General features: G+C 40.6%; 1 protein-coding gene across 1 annotated transcript in view; it reads left to right on the plus strand.

Annotated features, from left to right (window-relative positions):
- The first annotated feature begins 1,659 nt into the window (after positions 1–1,659).
- The window catches only part of atosa (atos homolog A), a 35,264-nt gene continuing 24,637 nt past the window's right edge, over positions 1,660–12,286 (plus strand). Inside the window, exon 1 of the mRNA XM_085451110.1 lies at positions 1,660–1,761. Within this exon, the coding sequence (XP_085307236.1) occupies positions 1,731–1,761 (31 nt within the window). The 5' untranslated portion in view covers positions 1,660–1,730. The remainder of the gene's footprint in view (positions 1,762–12,286) is intronic.

Consider the following 12,286-nt stretch of genomic DNA (forward strand, 5'->3'; position numbering starts at 1 on the left):
TGCCTTATAAAATGTTTCGCTTTTAACCTTGAAACTCTCAACCTATAGCTTAAACATTTCGAGCTATTTAAACAAAAAAAAAAATCAAGTTCTATTAACCATCGCCTTTGTTAAAAAACACCGCAGGGGAGTTTCTACGGAGGAAAAAGACGTAGTGAGCCAAGGATTACTGTTTTCCAGAAACTTCTGAGTGAGTTTAGATGACTGTCATCCAGTTTGTAGCCAACTAACATATAACAGCATCTCCAAAAATAATCTTGGCCTTGTTTAGGTTGAAGCCAGAACAAAATGTCCACAACGGAAAAAAAGGCGAACCCTCACGCGCGCACGTGAACGCGCACCGAATTCCTCTGACCAATCAGCATTGGGAGAGAAGCCCATCTCTTGTGCGTCCTCGTCTCCGCTCGGACTTTTTAATCGCTGTTTGTCTTTCGGAAGTGAAAAGGCACGCTGCTGGGCTTGTGTTTTATTTTTAAATCTACATTTTTTAGCCACACATGGCGCGACTTCCTCAGAAGTTTTGGTACCACTTCTAAGTTGGCGGTTGCTATGGCTGCGAGTTCATGCGAGGCTGGTAGAGAGGGAAGTGACGAGAGGCACTGTTGTTGGGACACGTGACTAGAGCTGCACTGATCTGTTTTGACAAGCAGCGGGGAGGGAAGTGAGGCAGACTGTAAAGCATCACGACTAGGAGGACTCACTGTTCCTTTCATCTGCATTTCGCCTGAATAATATCAGTACCGACCTAGTCCTCTAGTTTTAGTAGTCAGCTGGTGTCAGCGCCCTGACAACAACGGTTGCTCCTTAAAAATAGAAAAAAAGCTTGTGGGAAACGTCGCCGTCGTCCCCGAAGCGTTCGGTCGGAGTCGGACTATTTGTTGTCGGTTTGAAAAGTTTTAATGAGGATCACAAAGGAAGTCTGTACAGGTGGCGTTTCTAACGCAAAGTAGATGGCGACGATTCGAGCTTTGTTGACGGGCAGAAAGTGCACTATGTCCGTGTGATTATCGCTGGTTATCGTTTCGCGAGAGGAATGATAACGCTGAAAATGTTCTCGTCTTAGCAGAGAAAAATACCGAGACCGCCCGTCATCGGTATTAGCAGCTGAGCCGTGGCTACCTGTGCTACATTACTGGGGGGTTGGGGATGTTTGCGAGGTCGTCGTCACTAGCACCAGCTTAACAATACAGAAACAGTAGGGGTTATATAGTTGGTTGAGTTTGCTTTCTGAATAGCAGTGCTGAGTTAGCAAATCCCCCGCGTCTTGGTAGTTAGGAGCCAGCCTTACACAAACGGGGACACCGAAATGAACCACGACTTAACTACGGTTCAGGTGGTGGAATTTGAGACTAGCTGCAAGAGTAGCCGGCTTGCTAGTTAAATTATTTGCAGTCAGAACGGCTAGGCGCAACCAAGCAGACTGACAATCCTTACGCTCACTGTAAGTGGCACACGCTATCTGTTATCTTTGTGTTTGACAATACAGCGCGACTGGATGGGAGCAGACAGTAGCATGCTAACAAAGCAATGCTTTGTTGTTGGATAGGGGGCAGTTGGCACCAACACGCAGGCTTCACAGCTGATATTATTGCTTAGGTAACGCAGCAGCTCTCAGTCACAGAGAGGGGTTTAAGGGGGGCAGACGCCCGTTGTGTGTGCTGTCCAGGCTAGGTGTGTTAGGAAAAAAGAAGACTGGGAAGATCTCTGCAGGAGCACCTGAAGGCAACCTGATGACACTGGACAACATGAAGCCCGAGCGAGGTATGTGTGCCACCAGAAAAACACGCATACACAGACATATATTTATAATGTATCTCCCTGGGGTGGTCAGTGTTTGGGTAAGTTGTGCATTTCCGGCTTTTTTTTAATTTCCTCATTTTTTGCATCAGCATATAACCTGCAGCTCTTGTTTTGGTAGTCTCTTGCACTGGGCTGCTGCAAAATATTCTTGACACCCACCCTGTTGTGGAAATAAAGCTCCTGCCTTATGCTCTGCAACCTGTTTACAGCTCACTGTATCTGCAGCAAGAGGTAAAACAGGGACGGAGGGGGACATCCTTGTTTCTTTCAGTGTGATTATGCTAATTATACCATTGCATCAATTTGCAAAGGGTAACTCGGTGCCTAAATCTCTGCCCTCAGACTGTTAACAATAGGTTTTGTGTAAGCTCCTTTATTATGTTAGTTGAATTATTCACTAACTAAATGATTCATTTGGTGACTGAGTGGTTGTTTGTGACCCAGAGTTGTGGTTGCTTGAATTTGTGGAAATTCCAAAATAGCACCATACTTGGGAGCAGTGAAGGCTGACTGTTTTCAGCCAGTTATAGTCTTTGTGTTTACATATGTTGTGAAACTGCAGACAGGCTGCTGACTGGTTTGAGTGGGCTCTTACTTAAGCACGATATGCAGATAATAGGACCCTTACACCGCACAGTAAACATGTGCCCCACAAGGGCATAGGCTTTTAATCCCAGCCTTACCTTTCCTTGCCTGTAGGATCCTTTATATAGAAACACAGAGCCAAACATTTGTGGGATGTGCTTTGCCAGAGTAAAGGGCACACTGGTTGACATAGTACAGTGTAATTATAGCCTAATAATGCAGCACAGCATACTAGGTCAACTAAACAGCCAAAAACAAACCTGCTGGTGCAATTGATTTACAAATAATCTGTATGCGTCTTCCTGCCTTGTGCAGGCCAGTAGATTGAGAGCTGTTGGCCTAAAACACATTTCTACAGTGCGTCTGTTCTTTACCCTTCATGGATTATCGCTGTCATGTTCTAATTATGAAACCCTGTGCCAGTAGAAGCTGCACCACAGCAGCAGCTCACCGTTTGACTGGCAGATACCGTGGTGCTATTGTTATTTTGAACATACTGTGCTGTTCTTGTGGTGGAGATGCCAGATTGCTTATAGGCTAGATGCCTTCTTTTTCTTGCTTCATTTCTCAGAGAAGGGACTGCAGTGGAGAAGAGAGGAGCTGTTTACTCAAGCAGCGTTTTCACACCTGAACTCTGGACACTGTCAGAGTAATTAGGACAGTCACTATCCACAAAGCTGCCCTTTATCACATGAAGGAGACAGCATGAGATAGTCTCTGGACATTTACCTTGGGGATGTTGTCACATGGGCTCAGAGTTTCATCAGGAAAGCTGCTTATTGGGATTGGGATTTATTTTCTTAAATGCACATCAAATGTCTAAAAAATAAAAGTTCAGTGATATAGCCCATATTGGCTTTAAAGATGATCTACTAACAATAAAGAGAGTAGCACAAATTAGTCAACTTGATGAAGGAGCAAGTAATCTACTGTCCAAAATAATGCATGCTAGCACAGGTTTTATGCATTACCTCGGTTACTGTGCATAATACCTGCATTGTTCTGGATTTTATTTTTGTTTTTAACCTGAATACCTTGGGAGGCAGAATCAGACATTAATCTGAAACACTTTAATCCATAAATAAGTTCATTTGCGATGTCGCAGAGCTGTGTGTGCATGTGCACTCCTGAGAAAAACCACACAAAGCATTGTGTGAGCTCTGGAGTTCTCATGAAGGACTCATCTCTGCATGGCTGAAAACCTGAAACTCAGTGACAAGCTACAGGGAAGCTTTGGCACCACATTTACATCATTAAGCCATTCACTCATGCCAGTACAAACTCATTCTGATAACATTTCTAAATGATTTACTCTGAGCATCATCTATCACAGCCACATCAGGAGAAAAAATAAGACAGTGTCACAAACCTTATTAAACAACATTTGTGTGGTACATTTAAATAATTTCTTAGCAAAATTTTGCACTGTGAAAGTCAAACTGTTACAAATACACGGGCAATAAGGCAAGCAGGAAAATCAACCATGTCCCTGCTTTCAGTAACAAAATTTATACTGCACCTATTCAGTAAATGCTGACACTAGCTTTTTACTGGTAAAAGAGGGCTTTGCACTGCTGCTGATTGTCAGTAAATCTGACCCCTTGTGTGGGGAAAGACCTTCAGGCTATTGAAGGGCACCAAGGTCAGACTGAGAGTTCCTAGGAGTGCCTTGCTTTGTAAGTCCAAAAGAAAAAATTGAAAATATTTCACACTGTCTCAAGTAGGGCTGCTCGATTATGGCAAAAATGGTAATCACGATTATTTTCACTGAAATTGAGATCTCGATTATTTGACGATATTTATTTAACCCTTTAAGACCTACCATAGAACCAAGTCCACCAGAGCTTACCGTATATTATTTTTTTACATGTTGTAGTGCCATTTGTGGGAGCATTTCAAGTTGCTATACATCAATACAACTGTTATAGCCCATATTTTAATAATATGTATGCATTAAGTCCATAGTAACTACATTAATTGCAAAAAAGTGCAATAAGCTACAAAAAAATTGAAAATCGTTTTTGGTTTTTTTTTTTACATATATTTCTACTTGGAGAAATTTAAGAGGTTTGTCCCTCAAAACTTTAAATACAAAAAAGTTGCAAAAAATAGTTTACAACAACAGGAACTTTATTTTGAGTGTCTTCATAGTTTTATTTTGGAGATACAGCAATTTTTATATACTGCAGGAAAAACAAAAAAACAATCCTATGATGCAAATTTGCAAAGAAAACAGCAGGTGCATCAAAACAAACTATTTCCAGCTGTGCAATTCGAGTTCTAAGCATCCCAGAAACTATTCAGAAAAGTCAAACATGACTTATAAAAACACCAGTATAGGCTTTTAAGGCCTACAAGTAAAAAACGACATTTTCCGCGAATATGGCGTCACTTCTGGTTTTGGACGAACAGCTGATCGGCTCGGCAAAGCGTGTTTCTGGAATATTATGTTTTTGTTCCTGCAAGCGCTTTTTATGCAATTTTTTGCAAAGCTTTATGTGGAAGGAAACCGTGACTGAGGACAAGCTGATGGTATAAGATGTAAGTTTCATATGCAAAAAAAATTATTGCGCTAGCTTACATGGTTCAGGTTCTACAGGGATTTAAAAATAGTTACACAAAACGGAGCGTGCTGCTCTGACCGGCTTTAAAGGGTTAACAATAACAATGTATTGAATAATGACTTTAAAAAATAATATAAAATAGTGTCCAAATACTGATAACAGTGCAAATGTTTGCAATATAAGAAATAAATGAAAAATATAAACATCTATGTTTAGTGAACTTTGCAGTGTTGCTCTGTGGTGCAGCTACTACACCGTAGCAAAGTTTACACACTGTGTCTACTTGATCCACGTCTGACTCCGCGAACCCATAATGTTTCCACACCACTGAAGTTTTTGGGGGTTTTTTACCTCTCTTTTCAACCAACGGCAGTCACTCTCCTCTCCAAATAACTTCTGCTTAGCTTTCCGAGCTTCCCTTGGGTCCTCTTAATTGTTGTGACACGTGTTCGAAATGCAGAGAGGTGCGCTCGATTTGCCACACGGAGCAGCGCGAGAGTAAAGCTTGAGGGAGGTGCTAATAATCGGCTCAGTCATTTTTAATGATCGTTGAAAGCCCAGATCGTAATCGTGATTAAAATTCGATTAATTGAGCAGCCCTAGCCTTAAGTTGTACTGCCTCTGACCTCCTGATCAGCTTGGCGGAAAAAGTCATACCTTCTGGGGAAATGATAAGATGAAAAAGAAGTACTCTGCCACATCTTGCTCCTTGCTTCACCATTAACCCTTTTGAGATAGAATTAGTGGACTTAACAATGGTCAAATTCAACATATCAGACTAGTCTTTGTGCTGAGCAGACCTATCAGATCCCATGTAAGTTGGATGAAAATGCTCCAAATTTTGCGTTTTCTTATCCCTTCATGAGCTTAATGAATTCATACACGCAGGAGTGCATGTTTTAAATTTAAAACCACAAAAGAGCACTAATGTCAGACCCTTTCTCAGGTATCAGTTTATCAGATCTGATATTTAGGGGAAAGAAGCAAAATCAGTCTTGGTCTTCAAAGAGCCCAGCTCCCAGATAATTTGGACATCCAAGAAAAAGAAAAAAAACTTTTCTTAAAGTTCAGCATCTCTTTGGGGCCTTAGTGAAGTGTGTGTTTGTTATTTATGAAAAAAGGAGCACTTATATTCTGCTCCGGGGCCTAACCAGAGTCATCTGACCCCCTTGTTTTTCTGTGAGTTGAGCTATGAGTCAGGACACCATGTGTGTGAGTGTATTTGGGTGTGAGAACAGAGTGAGTGTGGCACAGTATTCAACAGATTGCTGTTGGCCCTAATAAGCGCTGTACCGTTGAACCATGTGGCTCAACTGACAGCTTTTACAGGTGCCATAAAGAACAGCTTTGGAAAACTCCAGAACCATTTACACTAGTCGGGGGGGAAATGGCTTTTTGTATTGTTCCAAACTGTTGCTGCTTAAGTGTGGTAAAGCTGGGTTTTAAAAAGACATAAGTTTTCTTTGTGTAGCAGAGGAAAGCACGATTCAAAACCACTTTGGAATTGTTTATGGTATAAAATCCTCCGTTTTGCTCAGCTGTGGCCTTTTTCACTCTTAGATGAGTGGAGGCTCATTACAAATAAAAGCTGATTTGCATTAGATGTTGACTAGGGATCATATAGATGAGTAATGAGCAAGTTTCCTTATGCCCTCAACCACAGCTCTCATTGTCCACTTTTCAAACAGTATAGTCTGAGATGATCTCAGAGCTAGTCATGTCGGACTTAGTCAGCTGGCAAGCCTCAGTTCTGCATTTGTGCTCTCTATAATGCTACTTGGTGTGTTTGTACACCAGTGCTTCCAGTTGAAAGAGGAGTCGAGTACAAGTCCACCTTCCCCCACCCTCCAGGCTCGTACCACTGCCTGCCTTCTGCCATACGTTCAGCCAGATTACAGCTGCCTCGAGATGTCCCCAACACTTGCCAGCGGATCAGCGTCTACACTCTCACTGATGAGAGACCTAGATAACGCCGAGCGACATGCACTGTTGTCCCGTATAGCACCTGTCTAGTCTCGTGCTGTCTTTGCATCCTCCTCAGCTGTGATTTACCTCCACAGCAGGAGGCTGACACAACAGGTGCTCTCTTCTGTTTTACTCCTCTCACACAGTTGGAGCCATCATTGTCTTTTTTAATTTATTTACTCATTTATCTACCGAGCTTCTGTTCTCAACATGTTTTAGCTTCAGTGAAGTCCAAAGTTATTTGGACAGAGTTTCTGTAATTTTTTTTCTCTAAACACCATCACAATAGATTTGAAATAAAGCAATTATGATGAGATTGTGTGGAGAAGTGTAGATGTCTGGCTTTAATTCAAAGGGTTTAATAAAACGATTAACCATTTAATTTCATTAAATCAAATTCAGTTTTATTTGTATAGCACTGAATCACAGCAATAGTCATCTCACTTTATATAGTAAAGTTAAAAAAAAAATCTGGCCATTTATGCATTATCCCTCCTGATTGTAAGGCACCTGAAAACTAAAAATATGAATATATTCAATACAAAACTACTTTATTGTTTTTTTTTATTTTAAGGAATGTTTGTTCTCTTTGTCTGTTTTTTTTTTTTTGTTTGTTTGTTTGTTTGTTTGTTTTTTAACCTGGGGATATTTCTTCTGTCAAAGTCTTGCAGCTGGAATTAATTTTATCTTCTAAGTGCTTTTCCATATTGCCTTTTCAATACAACAAAACAGCCATTTGCTGACCCAGCTGCAATGAACATGGATATTGGACTGCCCATTGTACACCCAGCTTTAGAGCTGCCTTTCGCAACGAATACCATTCAGCTGTGAGTTACTATCCTGGCCCCTGGTGTAATCAGCCTAAATCAATGCTGTTGTGACAGGTTTCACTGTAAGTAGCCTAGCCTTGCGGTCGTATGGGATTGGGCACCCACTCCTCCCAGACCAGTAATGCTCTTACATAATGCTTGAGCATTTTATTAAGAACACCAAACCTTTATCTGGACTTAAATGCAAGTGTGCTCTTACCTTGTATGTACATTCTGTGTGTGCATATATAGACGTGAAGTTTAAGATTACTACTTTAAAGAGCTTTATCCTCACGCAGACATAAAAGCAGGAACACTTAGCCCAGCCACTTTGTTAACCCGCACTGTTAACACGCTTTTTGGACAATCAAAAATACAGAGTCCACAATTGGCCCTGGACTGGCTGAAGCAGTAAGTAGCAGCATGGGTCATATTTCTACTGCCAGTGAGTGATGTCATTGCTTGTTTGTTCGTCACATCCTCCCGCCCCTGTGGCTCCTCATAGCCAACCAGCAGCCAGCTCTGCAGGAACAGGAAGAGCCATCTGGGCCTGGTGATTTTTCTTGGTGGGGGTGGTGTTGTGGTGATGGTGGTGATGTCTGTGTCTCTTTGTCTCTGTGCATTTAGTTTCTTTGTTTTTAGTTCTATCTGTCACTGATTACTGATCTGTTTAGTTTGTCTCCCTTTTATACTTTTAGGGTTTAAAAAAAAAAGAAAAGAAAACTAGATGAATTCACTAAAATCTAAATTTACCCTTTAGTATAAGCTTTTGAATTGATGGAGACAAGCTAAACAGCATTAATGCAGTAAACAAACCATGTTTCTATGTATAGGAACTTAATCTCCATGAAAAATCAAATCTGGGTGGTGCATCCTTCCTTCCACTTCAAGTTTTAATCCCTGATGTGACATAACAACCTCGCTGTTACACTATAAGCTCTGCGGGATGAGCCCTGTTAGCTTGAAAAGCACAAAAATACAAGGCACTCATGCTTGTTAGAAATATTTAGAGTATCCATTCATTGGTTTCTGAGTTATTTCTGGAACTGAGAAACCAAAATGACAGCTTCTTGTTAATCTCAGCGGTGTTTGGAGACAGTATGTTAAGGGATGTGTGATTATCACTCTTCTGCCAGGTCTGAGAGGAGGGAAAACCTCCTGGCAATTACTTTTCTTTCTGACTTCCTTGCTCCACTGGTTTTCTTTTACTTCTCCTATCTCCCTTTTCTCTCCTCCCCATTTTCTCTCCACTCCTCTGTATCATATCACATATAGACCTCAGCGTTTAACACCCCCACCTCCACTATCTGCTGATAATATTGAGAGAAAAAACATATTGACAGAAATAGGGCTACCTTGACTTACTATTTTATACACAAGAACTAAATACCTGACAGTGTACCATGTATCTTTACAGGCTTCTCAAAGAAGGCATTATGCAAATATTTGTATGTGTAATAATGCAGGGAGTTCAGGAAAAAGTCATCCTATTGACTGGCAGTCAGAGTGACTGTGTCATAAAGCAAATGCAAATTAAATTTGCATTTCATGCTGATATGACCAGAAAGTCAAGAGTGGCCAATGAGTCCAAATCTAAATTTTATCTTTATGAGAGCTTCTGTGTGTAAATTACATTGTTCGTATTCCAGGCATTGCATATAAAAACATTTTCTCGACTGTGTTTCATTTAAAGGTGTGCTGGTCAAGATAATTCCCATTTGTGATACAGTGCAAACCTGGGGCTTGGGTGTCTGCTCACAATCCAATGCCAGTATTGCATTTGATAGCTGTTTTCCTCATAAGAGACAGGGAATCTTTTATATGTTTTAAGGCAAAATCAGGATCAACCTCAACAGCGCTGTTTTATCTTAATGAAATAAAATGAGGAATGAACAGATTTCAAAGTTTGTTCAGAGAATGTATTTATTTGTAAGTAAAATAATAAATGACAGCAGGTCCATGATAAATGCAGTGGAGAAAAAAAGGGTGATATTCGCATAATTGATTAACGCAGTCTGATTAGGCTTCTAACACACATGTACAAAACGTGGAAATGATGGGAAACATCTTATGTGAAATAATGTTTAATCGAATCCCAGCATGAGCTGCAGTGATCCAGTGTCCTTCTTGCCTCTACTTTATGTAACTTCTCTCAGACCAAACATAACAAGTGGAAATGAAAATTAGTAGAACTAGTAGTAGTAAGTTAAAAAAATATGCAAAAATACAAGTGAAATGCCTCCAAACTGCTATGCTGTTAGTTCTCCTGATAGCTCCTGCTGCCACATTGCAAAGTAAACACAAAACAACACAAAGCACTGAATAGTTCAGCCCAACACGTCGTCACCAATACCTGATCCAGCTAAGATCCAATCCAAATCTTATAGCAGTATAAATATTCCATTCTCTAACCAGTGTTTATAAAATCAAAACTTCTACTGTCAGTTGCCATCATTTTTGTTTTGTTTTGTTTTTCGACTGGTTGATGTTTAATATAGCCTCAACAGTCCAGAGTGAATCAGAAGGCTTTTGAATCCTCTTGAAGGGTTTAATTTCTGTTACCAGACACCACATATCTTTGGTTGCAAAGAGTCTTACATAAGCACCACTTTAATCAAGTTCACACACCACACACCTCACTGGCTTCTCTGTTCCCATGCTCACTGTGTGCTGTTGTGGTCAATTACTAAAAGACCAAAGTAGGTGACTCAGAAATGAAATGTCAGATGACACTATTAAGACACAAAATACAAATAAATAAAATAAAATAAATGCATTGTTTTCTGTGACTGTGATTCTGTCGACTTATCAAATTATTAGATGCAACTTTTTTTTCTTTCTTTTGTAAATTTAATTGGGTTCTTCTCTCTCATGTGACCTCTTCTTTTAGAGTAATGAAATAATGGGTACACATACACAAACACACAGACTCCCGGTGTCTGTTAATGGAGAACACCTTCGGGGCTCTTTGTGGAGGCGTTAAGCACATTGTTTATTAACCACAGTGTTAGGTTGAGTTAATTTGAAACTCATCACAACTACCCCCTCTCCTTAACTCTATTGTCTCATCTCAGTTCTTTCAGGCCAACAACCAGGCTATCTAATGAGTCAGGTGATTCCTTATCACTCCAAACATTGCTTCATCCTCCCAGCAAACCAGCTGACAGTCACTCTTTCCTGCTCAACTGCGTTATTGTTCTTTTCACCTTTGCTCGACAGGCTTTAGTCGTTAGATTTTTTTTTTTCATATAGGTATATGCTTTTAATGAATGCTGTTGAAATTTGCTGTCAGGAGCTGTAACCTTGCCCTTTCCTACCAGATTAATCATTCTGTATAACCCTGCCAGCAGTAAGGCAAAGGTTTAAAGCAACTGTGTCAGCTTTAGCCTTTTGATTCTTTGTCCACAGCAGCTATTTCCAGTCTCCAACCAAATCAGTCTGGCCCACTTTTTACACAGCCTTTGGAGCTACACTGCTCGGGTTGCTTAATTCAGACTCCCCTTTCTAGAAATTGACACTAGCAGCACAGGAGGGGTCAAAGGCCTGTGCATTTGCGTTAGACAGGGTAGCTCTGATTACAGAGAGAGGCTGGGTTGTCCCACTGCCCTAGTGTCCTGTCACTGCCAGCATTCAGCTTGCTGAAATTTAATAGTGGTCTTATGTGGAGTGAATATAACCGTAAAAATTACCAGGATTTTGTTTTGTATTTTAAATTTATCATAAAAATGATAATGTTTTCATCTTCATTCCAGCACATCTAGTATACTATCAGGCTGCGTGTTTGTAGTGTTCGGGAAGTAATGCAAGATAAGAATCCGAGTAGATGTAAAGTAGACTCTATAGTGTACATTTAAAGGCTACGTTAGAGAGGTCTACTTAACTGTTGGCCCCACTGGAGCTTAGCAATTCTCACTTTGACCACTGCCCACCTTGTCCACTATTGCTGTACTTACTCCACTCCAGTTCAGGTTAGATAACAGATATTAGTTAGACAGTGAGGTTGAAAAGAACCACTCTTGCTTGAATAACAGAGGCTTTGTGCCTCACAGCTCCAGTGTGTGCAAATAAGGTCAAACAGGATACTGCAGAGAGTTGAGGTCAAAAAGGGCACCGTGGAAGGGTACACCGGACCTTTAAAGATACTGTTATGGATATTTCAGGTGAAATCGGGGGGTATTTGGAGACCTCCAGGAAGAGGTGATTAATTATTATTACTAAATGTCACAAATGCCTGTCTTTTGTTAAATCTCATGAAATTTTACTGTACTTTTCATTCTGCTTAACTGTTGTTCATTCTGCTGCATTTACACCAGGAAGCTGCCCAGTGTAACCAGTCTTATACAGTTAGCTGCCAAGCAACTCATTTGAATAATAAGGGGTTTAAGTACCTTACTTAAGGACTTCAGTTGCTATAGTTGTCAAAGATGAAGGGAACATACTGCATCTCATTTTTAACCCTGGATGTCTGTACAGGATTTGAATTTACACATTTGTATTCACTGGCTAGCCAAGAGTGTGCAGATTTACAGTTCAGAAAGGCTGTAGAAGCTGAATTTGCCAGTC

This window comes from Copadichromis virginalis, linkage group LG1 (genome assembly GCF_057382275.1).
Source record: "Copadichromis virginalis isolate Kocher_CV1m ecotype Utaka linkage group LG1, C_Virginalis_male_GT1.1, whole genome shotgun sequence".
Lineage (NCBI taxonomy): Eukaryota > Metazoa > Chordata > Actinopteri > Cichliformes > Cichlidae > Copadichromis > Copadichromis virginalis.